The 13,883-nt window shown below is 63.9% G+C and overlaps 1 protein-coding gene across 1 annotated transcript in view; it reads left to right on the forward strand.

The window, feature by feature from the left end:
- SYN2 (synapsin II) overlaps window positions 1–13,217 on the forward strand; it is a 132,348-nt gene extending 119,131 nt beyond the window's left edge. The window contains exons 11-13 of the mRNA XM_056129024.1: window positions 8,016–8,076; window positions 11,099–11,366; window positions 12,956–13,217. Coding sequence (XP_055984999.1) covers window positions 8,016–8,076; window positions 11,099–11,366; window positions 12,956–13,091 — 465 coding nt within the window. The 3' untranslated portion in view covers window positions 13,092–13,217. The remainder of the gene's footprint in view (window positions 1–8,015; window positions 8,077–11,098; window positions 11,367–12,955) is intronic.
- Window positions 13,218–13,883: the final 666 nt, after the last annotated feature.

Below are 13,883 nucleotides of genomic sequence, written 5' to 3' on the forward strand. Positions count from 1 at the left end.
AGGCCCCCGGGAGCCATGGGGACGGGGTGGTGGCCGCATCTGGGAGGGACCTCATTTCTTTGGGTGCGGGGGATGGCCCTTCCCAGTGGCTTTTTTTTTTTTATTTCTTTATTGAATCACTGTGGGAAAAGTTACAGAGCTTTCAGGTTTAGGTCTCAGTCATGTAAGTATCAAACACATTTCCCTTTACCAATACTTCTTTTTAACCGTGAACCCCAATAGAACCCGACTTCCCACCCCTCCCAATTCCTGTGAGGCAGATGAGTTCTAGTTAATACTCTATCTACTTTGACTAGATACATTGTTTCCATAGAAGATACACAATTATTGTTTAGAGTTTACAACCCCCCCCCCCCAATCAGATATGCTGAAACGGTATTGTGAAATGATTTGCTTTCTACAGCTTGGTTTAAGAATAAAATGATGTCGCTCGCGGCCGCGCGGTTTTGGATTTCTGCTGTTTCACTTATTAACCCTGGAAGTATTTCTATTAAAAGGTAGATAGTTAAGAGATTGGTTTCTGTGCTCTGGAGTCGTGGCCGTGCGGGAGAGCCGCTCGTGGGGGGCAGCTGGTGACCTCGGTCGGGCGTGAAGGACGGCCCAGAACGCCCCCCTTCCCATGAGGCCCCCGCTGCCCCCCGCCCCCGGCTCAAACCTGCTGTCCACAAGGCTCCCGTGCGGCCGCCATCTTTCTTTCCAGAGAGGAGTGCCCCAGTGGCTTTTTTACCATCCGCGACACCGGCCCTGCAGTTTGACTGATTTGGCCCCAGTTGGGTGTGAACCCCCTAGCAGTCCCGCATGCGCCGTCATCAACATGCTCAAGAAGGGAAATTATGGGGCAGGGATGGGGGATCACTGAGTGCTTATTCTTTTTCTGACAAGAGGCAGCAGGTCCGAGGCGTGTGTGTGTGGGGGGTCTGCACCCACACCTCTCTTGCCCTCTCGTCTCCCCTGGGACCTGCAGCCCCATCTGCAGAGTCCCCTGGAGCGCCCAGTCCGACTCTGCCCTGGAACCGGCAGCCTCAGGGTCGGGGTGTGCCTCCTTGCAAGCAGGCCTCCTACAGCCGCCCGGAGCCGGTCAGCTCTGCTGGCCTTTGCTCAGGCCTTGGCCCCTCTTTGGGCAGCAGCTGGTGGGTGTTCCTGAGAAGCTGCATTGTAGGTGAAGACATGGGACCCCCACGAGAAGCCCGCCTGTCTTTGCAGTGGGGGAGGGTTGTGGCACGTGGTCCTGGGTCAAGCGTGGGCCTGGGGGTCACAGCAGCATGTGGGGGGGGGGGTTGGGTCGGACTCTGGGATGGGTGGGAAGGGGTGACCCCTGACCCCAGCTCTGTGGGCTAGGGAGCAGCTCCTTTCTGACGCAGCCGACTCGCCGCTTGGCCTTGCGTGTGGGGTGGTGAGGAGGGGACGGTCACTGAGACCTGGCCCAGCCCCACATGTAGCTTCGGATGCAGCAGAGACAGAGACTTTGTTTCGTCTGGAGTCTTATCCCTGGAGGCTGATCCCGCCTGCTGGTGACCACCAAGGCCCTTCTGGAAACCCTTTAGTAAGGAGGAAGAGAAGGGCCCAGGGGAGAAGGAGGAAAAAAACCCAAACAAACTAAAACCGCCAGCCTGGTTCATCCAGAAGCAGATGGACAGACATCCCTCCCGGTCTGGACTCGCAGAATCTGGGCACTGAGCGTCTTTGAGACCAGGCCTGAGGCCTCAGGACAGGGCTGCGCTGGAGCCCATATTCCGAGCTCTGTGAAGAAAAATCAGATCTGAGGGCTATTTCGGTGGCAAATGACCAGCGCGGAACCACAAGTGTCGTGAAATTGCTTAAGTAAAATGAGTTGGGAGCTGCCGAGAAAAATGCTCAGGGGCGTGCAGAGACGCAAGCCCCGTCACTTAAATACGCCGTTAACAAGAGACCGTTAAGGGGTTGGAGCGCTAGGACGGCAGGGAGGGCGTTTGACTTGCATGCCACCGACCTGAGTTCTAATCCCCGGCATCCCATCTGGTCCCCTGAGTACCGCCAGGAGTGATTCCTGAGTGCAGAGCCAGGAGTAAGCCCTGAGCATCACTGTGACCCAAAAAGAAAAACAAAACAAGAACAAAAGGAGACGGTTAAGACACTTGCATGGCGTCTGGCTCACTTTTATGGCACCTGGTCCTCAAGTAAGGGGAGCCCCGTCTTGCCTCTGAGCCTCTGCTGCTCTCTCAGAGCCGGAAAGTCAGAGCAGGGCTCATCCCTGCCTGCGGGGAGCTGAGAGTCGCCCCTGGCTGTTGCTCAGGGACTTGGCGGCAGAGGTGTCCAGCAGAAGGGGCTGGCCAGGGGCTGGTGCACACGCTGCTCCCGGCTCCTCTGCAGAGAGCTGGCGGATGCTGAGCTCACAGAGTCAGGGGTCTCCGCTGAACCCCAGCCTCGTGGGGGGTAGCCAAGAACGGCAGGAAGCATCATTCCCTGGCATGAGCCAAAGGATCACGGCCACACCCAGTCACAGTTGTCGCCGGGCGGTCCTGTTCAAAGGGCTGCGAGTCCCAGAGGCCTCCCGCCTCCGTCCACCTGCCCGTCCATCCCCTTCCCGATCCCTGTTTGCTGTGTGAGTTCCCGCGAATAGTGCCCGCAGTGCGACAGAGCCGAGTATTAGCTGGTGGCGGGACCTCTGACCGGCAAGGCTATGCGTCAGCAGATGGGGCGCACCATAGGGGTCCCAGTTAGGACTTGGCACCGGGAACTGGGCCTGTGGGTTGGGCCCCACTGGTCCTCTTGCCGCCTGACCCTGCCTGCTGGCCTCCTCCTGGAGCCCAGGGGCAAGGCTGGCGATGCTTCTGCCCATGCCAGCTCTGGGGGCAGGCCTGGCGCCCGCTGCCTCAGCCTTCCTCTGCCTCCTGCTCCGTGCTCACAGCTCCGCCCTTGCCCTTCCAGCTGTGCTCTGTCTGCTTCTAGAAGAATTCTGATGGCGCCTGGAGCAGGGGCAGGAGGGTTCCCCTGACCCGGTCCCCAGCCTGCCCAGCCGAGCCAGGACAGTTTGCTCTAGGAAACAGCCCTATGGGAGGTTGGATCGGCCGTGGCTGTGTCCGCTGAGAAGGCGCAGGGATGAGGAGCCGCGGGGGAGGGCAGCATCCATCTCTCTGCTGCTCCTGGCCCTCCTGTGTTGTCCGGAGACTGTTCTCAGGGTGGCAGCGACATCTGGTGGCCAGTGGTGGTGGTGGTCAAAAGCCTGCAGGCAGCCCTGGCTGCTCCCTCCTTTCCCCCCCACCGCCTCTGGGGGTGGGGGGGCTTCCAGGTGGCCAGTTGCTGGGTGCCCCCCCTTCCCCCGCACTGTGCCCAGGGTACTCTCCACGCTCACCTCCCTCTCCAGAACCCTTGCAGCTTCCTGGAGCCAGGGCTGGGTGTCAGCTGCCAGCAGGGGCCGGTAGGAAGCAGAGACCCCTGCCAGGGTGCTGTTCCAGCCTTGGGGACCCCCTCCCCCTGCCCCCCCCCGCTTCCTAGCTTGTACTCCGGGAGAGGCTGGGGGAGGGGTGCAGTGTGCAGGGGGGCTGTTGGGGAAGGGGCCGGTGCTTCTGGCAACCAGGGCTGAGCTCAGGAGGGGGCGGACCGTGGGGGGGCTCTGAGCCTGGGCAGGTGGACGCCGTGTCAGCGAGCCTGCCTGGAAAGGCTTCAGAGCAGAGCAGCCGAGAGCCAGCACAGACCTGGGTCGAGGCCCGGCCTGGGGCGTGAGGAGATCTTCTGCTGGTTCTCTTTTCCTGGGGTTGTGGCGGAAAAGTCCCCCAGCCCAGTGGCTGCCGCCACAAAGCCTTACAAGAATGGGGTCTCCAGCCAGAGTGACAGGACAGAGGGGTGGGCGTTTGCCTTGCATGCGGCCGACCTGGATTTGATTCTCAGCATCCCACAGGGTCCCCCAGCACCGCCAGGAGTGATTCCTGAGTGCAGAGCCAGGAGGAATTCCTGAGCACCGCCGGGTGTGACCCCAAGAGCCAGAAAAGGGGGGATCTTTCCGACCCATTGAGTGCGGCTCAGGGGCCTTGACTGCTGAGCACCGTCCAGGGCGCACATGGTCAGGCCGGGCTGAGCCGGGATGCCCCTGGGTCCCAGAGAAGGGGTAAATTTAGGCCTTCCTGCTTCCCACAGCAGGGTGCCTGGGGGGAACTGGTTCCCCAGTGAGCAGAGGCTGGAAATGGGAGCCTCGGAGGGCAGGTTGAGAAACCCCAGTGACCGGGAAACGGACTATTTTGGAGCTGTCTTCAGTTGTGAGGGGACATTCTTAATCACTCGGAGCCGACACGGTGACCTTGGGTGACCGGCCCGCAGCGCCCCCAGCAGCCTGGGAGGCGGGCCCCGGGGGCACTGCTGGAAATCACTGTGGGGTGGCCCAGTGGAGGCTGGGCAGGGGCCCAGCCCTGGGACCCCCAGAGGGGGAGGTGGGCACTGCAGGCTGGCGTGACCCTAGAGAGATCCCGAGGTGCCTGCAAGTCTGCCTTGTCCTTTGCTCTCACTGAACTGACAAGCTCCGACCACATTCCTTCCTGCTGTCTCATCCCGGGGGGCCCTGGGCCGGGGAGGGCGGCCTGGGGGAGCTGATCAGAATAGTTCTGTGGCGCGTCCCTGGGCAGGAGCCTGGGCCTGAGACCCTTTCTCAATTTCCTGTCTCAGATGTGCTGAGCAAGCATAGGACATCTTGGGGTGGCGGGTGGGGATGGGGGGGGGAGGGGGCAGGGGCTGGACTCGCGCCAGGAGCTCAGAGGTTGAGTCACTCTGTGACTTTCCTTCCTCCGCACTCCATCCTGCCAGGACCTCAGGCAGGAGCTGCCATCTCCCCCCTGTGTCCCAGGACCCTCAGGATGGCAAAGGGGAGGTACCTGTGAACCCCAACCTCCACCACCAGTGAGCCCTGAGCACAGAGCCGGGAGTGAGCCCTGAGCATGGAGCTGGGAGTGATGAGCCCTGAGCACAGAGCCAGGCGTGAGCCCTGAGCACAGAGCCGGGAGTGAGCCCTGAGCACAGAGCCGGGAGTGAGCCCTGAGCACAGAGCCGGGAGTGAGTCCAGAGCACAGAACTGGGAGTGAGCCCTGAGCACAGAGTCAGGAGTAACCCATGAGCATAGCTGGCTGTGCTCCCCCTAAATGAACTGAGAACTGGGAGCTGAAGTAGAGTGGGGAGGGCTTTGGTCCTTCATGGGGATGACCTGGGTTCGATCCCCAACACCCCAGATGGTCCCCTGACTGTTTCCAGGAGTGATCCCTGAGTGCAGAAGCAGAAGTAAGCCCTGAGCACTCCCAAAAAGTAAATAAAAATAAAATTTAAAATAAAGAACTGAGGGCCAAGGTGAAAAGAAACTCAGACCTTGGGACCGCCCCCCTTTCCCCTCCTGCATTTCTGTACCCCTCAGCGTGGGAAACTCCTCAGGGCCCGAGCCCAGGGCCTGGGCGCACTGACCCCGTGCTTGGTCCCGGGCTGCGGGGACCCCTGGCATCCATCCCGTCCTGGACCCTTCAGCTCAAGAAGCTGTGACTTAGACCGAGCCCTCGGTCAAGTCCTTCGTGGACAGTCAGGGTGAACACCCACCCCCCGGCTGCTCTGTCCCTGCAGAGGCCACCTAAGAGAGTTCCCTGGGAGACCCCTCAGCCAGACTGGCTGCATCTAACTGGGGAGAGCAGCTCGTAAATGGACCCTGGGGACGGGTCACCCTCCCACCATCCCTGATGCTGCTGCTCTGAGGAGAGTGTGTGTGCGTGCATGTGTGTGTGCGCACGTGTGTATGTGTGCACATGTCTGCCCATGCATGTGTGCATGTGTGTGTGCATGTGTGTGCTTCCGTCTCACATGCCTCCTGAGGAGAGCACGCTCCGCAGCCGGGCCGTGAGCGACTGCAGCAGCCTGGCTACGGGCCAGACCGTGGCCGTGATGCCGGAGTCGCCAGACTGCTGTGGAATGTGTGTCCTGGTCGCTGCGGGGGGGGCTGCAGACAGCTCCCAGGGTAGCCCTCGGTGGCTGCAGACAGGCCTGCGCGGGGCCAGTCCCGGGGGACACTCCTCCCGCCTCCCCCCGGAATTGTCACAGCCTCAGTGGGGCCAGGGACGGGAGAAGCTCCCTCCTCAAAGGCCGCCGTGAGGTGGTCTGGAGGGGACCCAGCTGCACTCGTTCTGGGACATGTCATTGGGGGTCCCTGTGAACACGCTGAGCCCCTGTGAGCGCAGCCCACCATGTGATCTGGGGTATCTCCGAGGGCTGCGGGCCCCCCAGGTGGATGCAGGAGCAGTCTCCTTCCTGGGCCCGTGTCGTGTCGTGTCGTGTCGTGGGCTCCGGGGCCTTCAGGACACCTGCGCCTGCGGTCTTTGCCCCTTCTTGTCGACAGCCGCCCTCTGGGAGGGGAGCATCGTCCCGGGCGCCCAGGCTCTCGGCCGGTGTCTGGACGAGCCGCTGGTGCCCGCAGCGCTGCACAGGGTGGGATTATGAGCAGGGGAACAGCCAGTGCTGTCCACGGCTTGGTTAGACTCAGGAGTCGGTGCTCACAACATGGCCGGGATGGTTGGTCAGTTCAGAGACTGGAGAGGAAGACTGATGTGGCCCAGGGCACCAAGCCTGCCAGTGACCCCTGAAAACACAGCCCGAGAACCCTCCCCCCATCTCCCCCTTCCCTGGGTTCTCCTCTCCCGCCTCTGCTCTGGCTTCCTCAGAGCAGTGGACACTGTGTGTACCAGGAATCCGGGGAGACAAAGACCCGCAGTTGTGGGATGGGACCCAGCCCCGTGCCAGTCCCCAAAGCGTTGAGGGCTGCAGACAGCGCTGGAGGGTCTGAGCAGGGTCCAAGCAGTGCTGACATAGCTTCCGGGATGTAATAAGGGGGGGGGGTGCAGGAAGGAGGAAGGCCTCCCCAGGGGAGGGGACACAGCTCGCCACTAGGTGACAGGTACCGAGGGCAGACAGTGGGAGGGCAGGGGCGTGGATACACAGGAGGATGCCAGCTCCCAGTGGGCGGGGTTCGGTGGCAAGACCCCACTTCCATGCCGCATCTCTGGCCCCGGGCCACCGTGGACGGGTGAGCTCAGCCGGTGGCGCCTCTGGAACGTGACCGGTGGCTGGGCCTGCCTTACGGAGCTGCCCACAGCTCGTGAGTTCCCACAGGTGGCCTGTGGCCAAGGGCACGTCAGGGAAGGTGAGAGCCATCTGAGGGGTGGGCAGGTGAGAGACTGGCGGGCAGAGATGCTCCCCTGAGCCAGAGTCGCAGAGCTCCGGGGGACCGGCCACGAGACCCGGGCAGGCTGGGTGGGGCCCACTGGTTGGCGCATTGGCTGTGGGTGTTTCCGTGGGGCCTCTCCAGAGATTGGCATGGTGCAGATCCTGGCAGAGGCCCTGCTGCCACCGTTGGGAAGTGCTCAAAGAAGACTTTGGGGCGATGCCGTTGGTTAAAGACTCCGGTGCCAGGGGAGGGGACGCAGAACCTCGATGGATGGGTGGGACGCGCAGGGGGGACGCGGGAGGGCCCCACCGGAAGTGGGAAACAGGAGGAGAAGCAGTTTGAGTTGGGAGGTGACGGGAGGGGCCGGGACACACCAGGCCCACTAGCCTGCCTCTCCGTGCCCCCACCCCATCCTTACGGCCCCCGTCCCCACGCCCCACCCCCTCGGCAGCAGTTGTGGCTTTCTCGAGCACTCCCAGAGCCGTTGAAGTGTGCACCCGTGCTCATGGCCTTGAAGAGACATGGCCGGACGGCCTCATGCATCCCCAATTCCACCAGGGGAGCCTTGGGGGACGGCTGAGGGGGGTACCATGGGGGTACCTGGCCTTGAGCACACCTGCCAACCCCGAGGGAACCACTCAGCCCTGCCCACCTAGGCCCCTGGGGCTCCCCGTCCTCCCAGCTCTGCGTGCCAAGGTGCCCTGGGCCCCAGGAATCCCCGTGGGGGAAGCACAGGCCACAAGAGGCAAGTTTAGGGGGGCCCCAGCCACGGGGTGCACCTGGGCCCCCCACAGGGCAGCCGTTCCCTGGGGCCCCCGGGTTGTGTGCTCATTGCGGCCTTTCTCTCTTGCAGAGCGGAGCCCTGAAGGAGCCGGACGTGAGCAAGACCCCGCCGCAGCGGCCCGCACCCCAAGGTTGTTTGCAGTATATTCTCGACTGTAACGGCATTGCCGTGGGGCCCAAGCAGGTCCCGGCCTCGTAACGGCGCTGCTCGTTTCCTTCTCAGAGCAGAAAAACGTTTAAGCCAAAACCAAACACACACGGAAGGCGAGGAGCGCGGGGAGGGGAGCCGGGCCCTCCCCGGGGGCAAGCGGCGGGTGGCCGCGCTGAGCCCAGGGCCCGCGTCCTCCGTGCGTGCGGGGCTCTCCCGTTCCCGGCTGTGCTTGTAACGCTCGCTCACGTGTGTCTGTAACGACTTGTGGTTCCAGGGCTGTGCGTCCGCAGTGCGCCAACGCCCCCCGCCTCTCCCGGGGCCAGCGGGACGGCGGTCCAGGAGGTCTGCTGGTCCTTTAGAAAGTGCTCAGCGACGCGGGGGTGGAGTAGGCCGGGGGCCGGGGAGGACCCGACGGCGGCGGGAGAGCCCCCAGCTCCTCTCCCCCCACCCCCCGCTCCAACGAGCCCCCAGCCCCCTCCTGCTTCCGTCCAGCGCATGCTTGGGGCCGTCGCTGCACCCGCTTCCCGCTTCCTTTCTGCATGACTGACGCGTGTAACCGATTCTCCAGGTCTCGTTCCTGTGGCTTCGTCCGTCGGCTCTCGGTCGCGCCCTTTCTCTCCATCCACTGCTGTCCGGGTGGGCTGGCCGGGCCGCTGACCGCCTCGGTGACCACCGCGAGGCAGGGGACAGGCTCGAGGCAGGGGTGTGATCAGCACCCCCCCCAGCGAGCCGCAAGCTCAGAGCAAACAGTGGCCCCCAGCCCGGCCCGGGCTGCCTCAGCCTTTTCTCGGTGGCTCTCTCCAGAGTGGCCACCCGTCCACCTCCGAGGAGCTGTGGCCTCTGTGTCCCCCCAACAGGCCCGCTCGGTGTCCGGAGAGGGGGCTTTGTCCTTTGGGAAGCGCACAGGGGCGAGCCCTTCCGTCCTGGCCTCTCCAGAGGCCTCACGGGGAAGGTCCCTGTCCACTCCAGGGGCACCCTCTGCTTTCACGCTCACTTGCTCCTCCTGGCCTTGGTGGCAGTGGGGATGGGGTGGGGAGCGAATGGCACCGTCTCTTGGCCGAGCACTGTGTGGGGGTCGGAGGGCACCCCCAACGGTCAGGGGTCACCCACCCACCCAGTGGGCGTCTCGCCCGTCCCCTCCCTCCCTCGGGCTCTGACTCGCATCCCCCCCCTGCCCATGTGGACCAGGGACCCAGTGCAGGGGGGTGGGGTGGCTGGCGGGTCCCGGGGTGCATGGAGCAGGGAATGTCCTCGTCGGTGACCCTCGGGGGCGCGCGGGCGGACTGCATGCGAGCGAGGCGCCAGGCCGTGTTCCCCAGACCGGACGGACCCCTTCCATCGCCTGTCACGTGTCTGTGTGTGTGCGCGCGCGTGCGTCCCGTGTCCAGTGGCGTGCTGAGGGTGGCGTGGCTTCTCTGCATGGTGTCCGTGTGAATATCCAGGTGCTTCTCCTGCGACATTTGTGAGCCCCACGTATACAAAGTTGCCATTTGAGCTCAGTCAAGCTGGGGGGGGGGTTGCCCACGAGGTCTCTTGGGTGGGGGAGAAGCTGACAGTGCCCCCTCACACCAGTCCAGCACACAGCACCCCCCCTCACGTGCCCCAGGCAGCATGCTAAGGGTCTGCTCTGTGGCCTGGGGGACCTCCGTGTCACGAGCTAGGTTTGCCGTTCCGGTGTTTTGTACCCCCTTTCTTTTCTGATGCTGTCCCCCCTTTTTTTGTATCGATCCAGCGGGGAGCCCCCCTCCCCCGGCCAATGCTGGGTGTGTGATTGAAAACTCTCTCTCTTTCTCTCTCTCTCTCTTTCTCTCTCTCGTGACTCTTGTATAGCTTCATGTGCAATAAAGGAAAAGTTCTCTCTGTCTTCAGTGTTAAGTTGTAAAGTTTCTGGCTACGTGAGCACCTCGGGACAGGCGGGGGGCGCTCAGGTTTCTGGCCCCGGAGGCTGAGCTCTTGCCCTGCGGTTCTCTCGGGGCGGATGCTGAGACACACGGAGCCAAAAGTGGCCGGCGGGCAACCCCGCTGCCCCCGGCAGCCCTTAGACGTGCCAGGGGCCGTTCGTGTCCTCCCCGCTGTGTGTATCTCTGTGGAGTTGACCCGGTGGCGCGCGTGGATGACGGCTGGCAGGGCGCTGTCCGCGGGGCGTGAGGGCCTGCGGGTGCTGCTAGAAAGATGCGCAGGGCGCCAGGAGGGGGCCAGTGGTCCTGGGCATCTCTGGGCCCCTCCTGCCCGCTGAGGAGCTGGACTAAGCAGGCCAGTATTCCGTGGTTCCCCTCGTCAGGCATGTGATGATGGGGACCTCGTGTGATTTCCGGGAGTGGGCCTGAGGTGCCCTGGGGTCCCGCTCTCCCACCTTGGTGGGACGCTGGCCCCCAGAGGGACTCTTGGCTGTAGAGAGCGCCCTCAGTGTGGCACTGGGGTTCTGGAGAACGTCAAGAGTGTGTGAGGAGGCCAGAGAGCCTCCTGGAGGTGGGCGCAGGTCCGGGGTGGGGTGGGCAGGAGAGCCCCGGGGGGCCTGGTGTGGGCCACACCAAAGGCCCTAAAGCCCCGAGTATGTTTCAAAGGACATACTGGGCTGCCACAATGGTCTTGAAAGGTCACTGGGATGAGGCCTCCTGCCTGCCACCTCACCTCCCCAAGGCCCTGGAGATGCGGGGTGGCTGGAAGGGGTTCTGTCCCGGGCTCTGCGTGGGCATCCCTGTTCCCAGTCCCCCGCTCTCTCCTCTGCGCAGTGCTGGGGGCGGCATGGCCTGTCCCGGAGAAGGAGGGGGGGGACTTCTGGCGGCTGCTCCGGGTACCCCTCCATGCTCTCTTCCCCATGGCCCCTGCTGTGGGCTGTGCACTGGTGGGGGGGGGGGGGCTTGGCGGGAGGTCTGAGCCAGCGGGTGCTCGTGACACGCTGGTCCCCACGCGCAGCGCAGACCGTTCCCTGCGAGGTGTAGATTCTAGCGCAGAAGCTCTGACAGGGCCAAATTATGAAGTTCTTCTTGTACTGAACCTAGGGGGCCCCGGGCAACCCCAAGGAACGCAGCCCCCAGACAAGGCGCTGCCGCCACGCCGGCTTTCCCGGGAGCCATCACTGCCACCTTCCTCCTCCTCCTCCTCCTCTTCTTCCTCCTCCTCCTCCTCCTCCTCTTCCTCCTCGGCTCCGCCGCGGCCCGGTGGCCCCAGCACCCGCGGAGACGCGCCTTCCAGCAGCTACTCCCTGGCCGAGACCCCGCCAGTCCCCGCGGCTGCGGCCCCCAAGGCCCAGCCTCAGCCACAGCTCAAGTAAGAGACTCGGCACCCCCCGCGCAGTGCCCACGGGCTGGGGGATCGGGCATTTGTTCCGAGGGTGGGGGGAGCCCTTTCCGGTTGGGATTGACCCAGGAGGGAAGGGGAAGTGCTTGCTGGAAGCTTCTCTCTCCCTGGGAGCCGATGTCTCATCTCCCGGTGAGCTAGCTTAGGGCGATTTTAAAGAAATGCGTGTCCTGACACCCCCCCCCCCCCCGCTTCCCAGGTCCCCCCCCCCATCTCAACTTGTAGACACTTCCCACCTGCCTGACTCAGAGTTCAGGGGGGCGACAAGCTGCCGGGAAAGGCACTGGGCAAGGGTCCCATCCTTTCAGCCTGTGAAGGAGATGGGGTTGGCCTGTGCCACTCAGTCCTGTCCAGCAACAGCCCTGGAAGCCCCCCACCCCCACCCTGAGGATCCTGATTCTGGTCTTGGAAATCAGATGGGGGAGGGGCAGACTCCTGACGCCACACCCCAATGCCAGGGTCGAGCCCACTCCTCCAGAGCCAGGCCAGTCTTTGGTCAGTGCCTGACAGACCGCCATCCCTTGGGGGTCCATGGGAGCTGCTCAGAGTGAAGGGCTGGGGGTCTGCAGGGAGGGGCCAACGGGGTGCAGAGTTCTGGGCCCATGTGAGCCCCTAGAGATGGCCTGATGTAGTTTTCCTCGCCTTTCCTGACTGGGACCCCTTGACCCCTTCCCAGCCTTGCTCCTTCCTGTGCCTCCCAGACCCAGTCCCATCCCACCAAGTGCCCCCCCCCCCCCATTGGTGAGATTTTCACCTCAGGCACCCATGACAGAGACAAGAACCCCAGCTCTGTCCCACCTGCACCCACATACCTGCTGGCTGAGACCCCCCCAACACTTCCTGAGTCTGGCCAGGGTCCCCAGCACACCTCCCCCCTGCCTGCGGGCAGCCGACAGTTCCTTCTGGCAGCTCCCAGGGTCACCCGCAGCCCGAGTGTGAGGCAGGGGGTCTGACCCTCCCCTGCAGGAGACACACCGCACCCCCTACTTCAGGAAAGGGCAGGAGTTCTGAGGCTCCAGGTGCAATGAGTAGGGGGGAGACTCCAGTGTCAGGAAGGGGGACCCTCTAGACGTGGGGGAGCCCAGCAAAGCTTTCTCTCTAGCCTGCTAGTTTTTCAAGGCAGAAACTCAGTCCCGATGATGGAGGCGATGTGGGGATTTTTACTGGAAAGTGGGTAGTCTGACACTGTCCCCAGGGGCCACCCGACCCCAAGCAGAACTGTCATCCACACAGCCAGGCACTGGGGCCTGCTGGCCCGGAAGGGTCTTCTGGAATCAGAGACAGGAGCTGGCTAGGGCCAGGAGCGGCCTTGGTGCGGGTCCTGGAGCAGGCGTACCCTCAGGGGCGGAGGCTCCCCAGCAGGGGCCAGACCTGGGTCTCGGAGGGGGGTGGATAAAGGCAGCTCCAAACCTGCCCCTCCCCGCGCTCTGCCACCCCTTCCCCGCTGGCCCGTCTGTCAGTCCGGGGCGCTGGTCTCCCAGGGATGGGGGTCCCGCTCGCGTGCCCGCGTGTCCCCGCCCTGGCCCACGCTCACCTTCTCTCTGGTTTTTATCCCCAAGCAAGTCGCGGTCCCTGACCAACGCCTTCAGCTTCTCCGAGTCCTCCTTCTTCCGCTCCTCGGCTGGTGACGACGAAGCCAAGGCGGACACCGTGCGGAGCTTGAGGAAGTCCTTTGCCAGCCTCTTTGCAGACTAGCCGCCCGGGAGCCCCGGGCCCCAAGAGGCGGCGACACGGAGCCCGTGGCCGCCAGCAGCCGCCCCGCCCTGCGGGCCCTGCCCCGCGCCGTGCCCCTCTGACCGCGTGGTGCCCCTTCCGCCCCGTTGTGCTCAGTGATGCTCCGCAGCTCAGAGATACGCGTGCGTGCGTGCATCCGTGCGTGCATCCGTGGTACAGGTGTGTGTATACGTGCATACCTGCAGACGTTTATCCGCGCGTGCATACGTGCATACGTGGTACAGGCGTGCGTGCATACGTGCACACATGCGTGCGTTAGTGGTAAGGTGTGCATGCATCCGTGCATGCATACGTGATACAGGCGTGCGTGCATCTGTGCGTGCATACGTGGTACAGGCGTGCGTGCGTGGGCGCCCGACGCCCGGAGACCGGAGCTGCTTCCCCTCGTCCCGCGGGCTTCTCTGAGGTCCTTGCCCGCCCGCTGTGCGTTTAGTGGCCTTACCGTGACAGCGCCAGCCTGTCCTCCCGTCCCCGTCTCCCCGGGGCTCCCGACGCAGTGCTCCGACCCGTGCTCAGCATGCCCCGCCCCCGTCCTCTGGCCCGTTCCCGGAGCACCCACGTCCCTCACGTGCCCGCTGGCGCTGAGTGTCAGGACTGTGTCATGCCGTAGCCTTTGTCACGCCCGTGTAGCAGCTGCGAAGCCCCCTCCCCACCGGCCCTTGGACTCCCGGCGGGGCCAGCTCGGCCGGGCCAGCAGGATGCATGCTCGGTCGCAGCTCCCAGTGCTGTGTCGTCTCCAATAAACGTGCCGAC

The sequence above is a fragment of the Sorex fumeus genome, unplaced genomic scaffold (assembly GCF_029834395.1).
Source record: "Sorex fumeus unplaced genomic scaffold, SorFum_2.1 ptg000072l, whole genome shotgun sequence".
Taxonomy (NCBI): Eukaryota; Metazoa; Chordata; class Mammalia; order Eulipotyphla; family Soricidae; genus Sorex; species Sorex fumeus.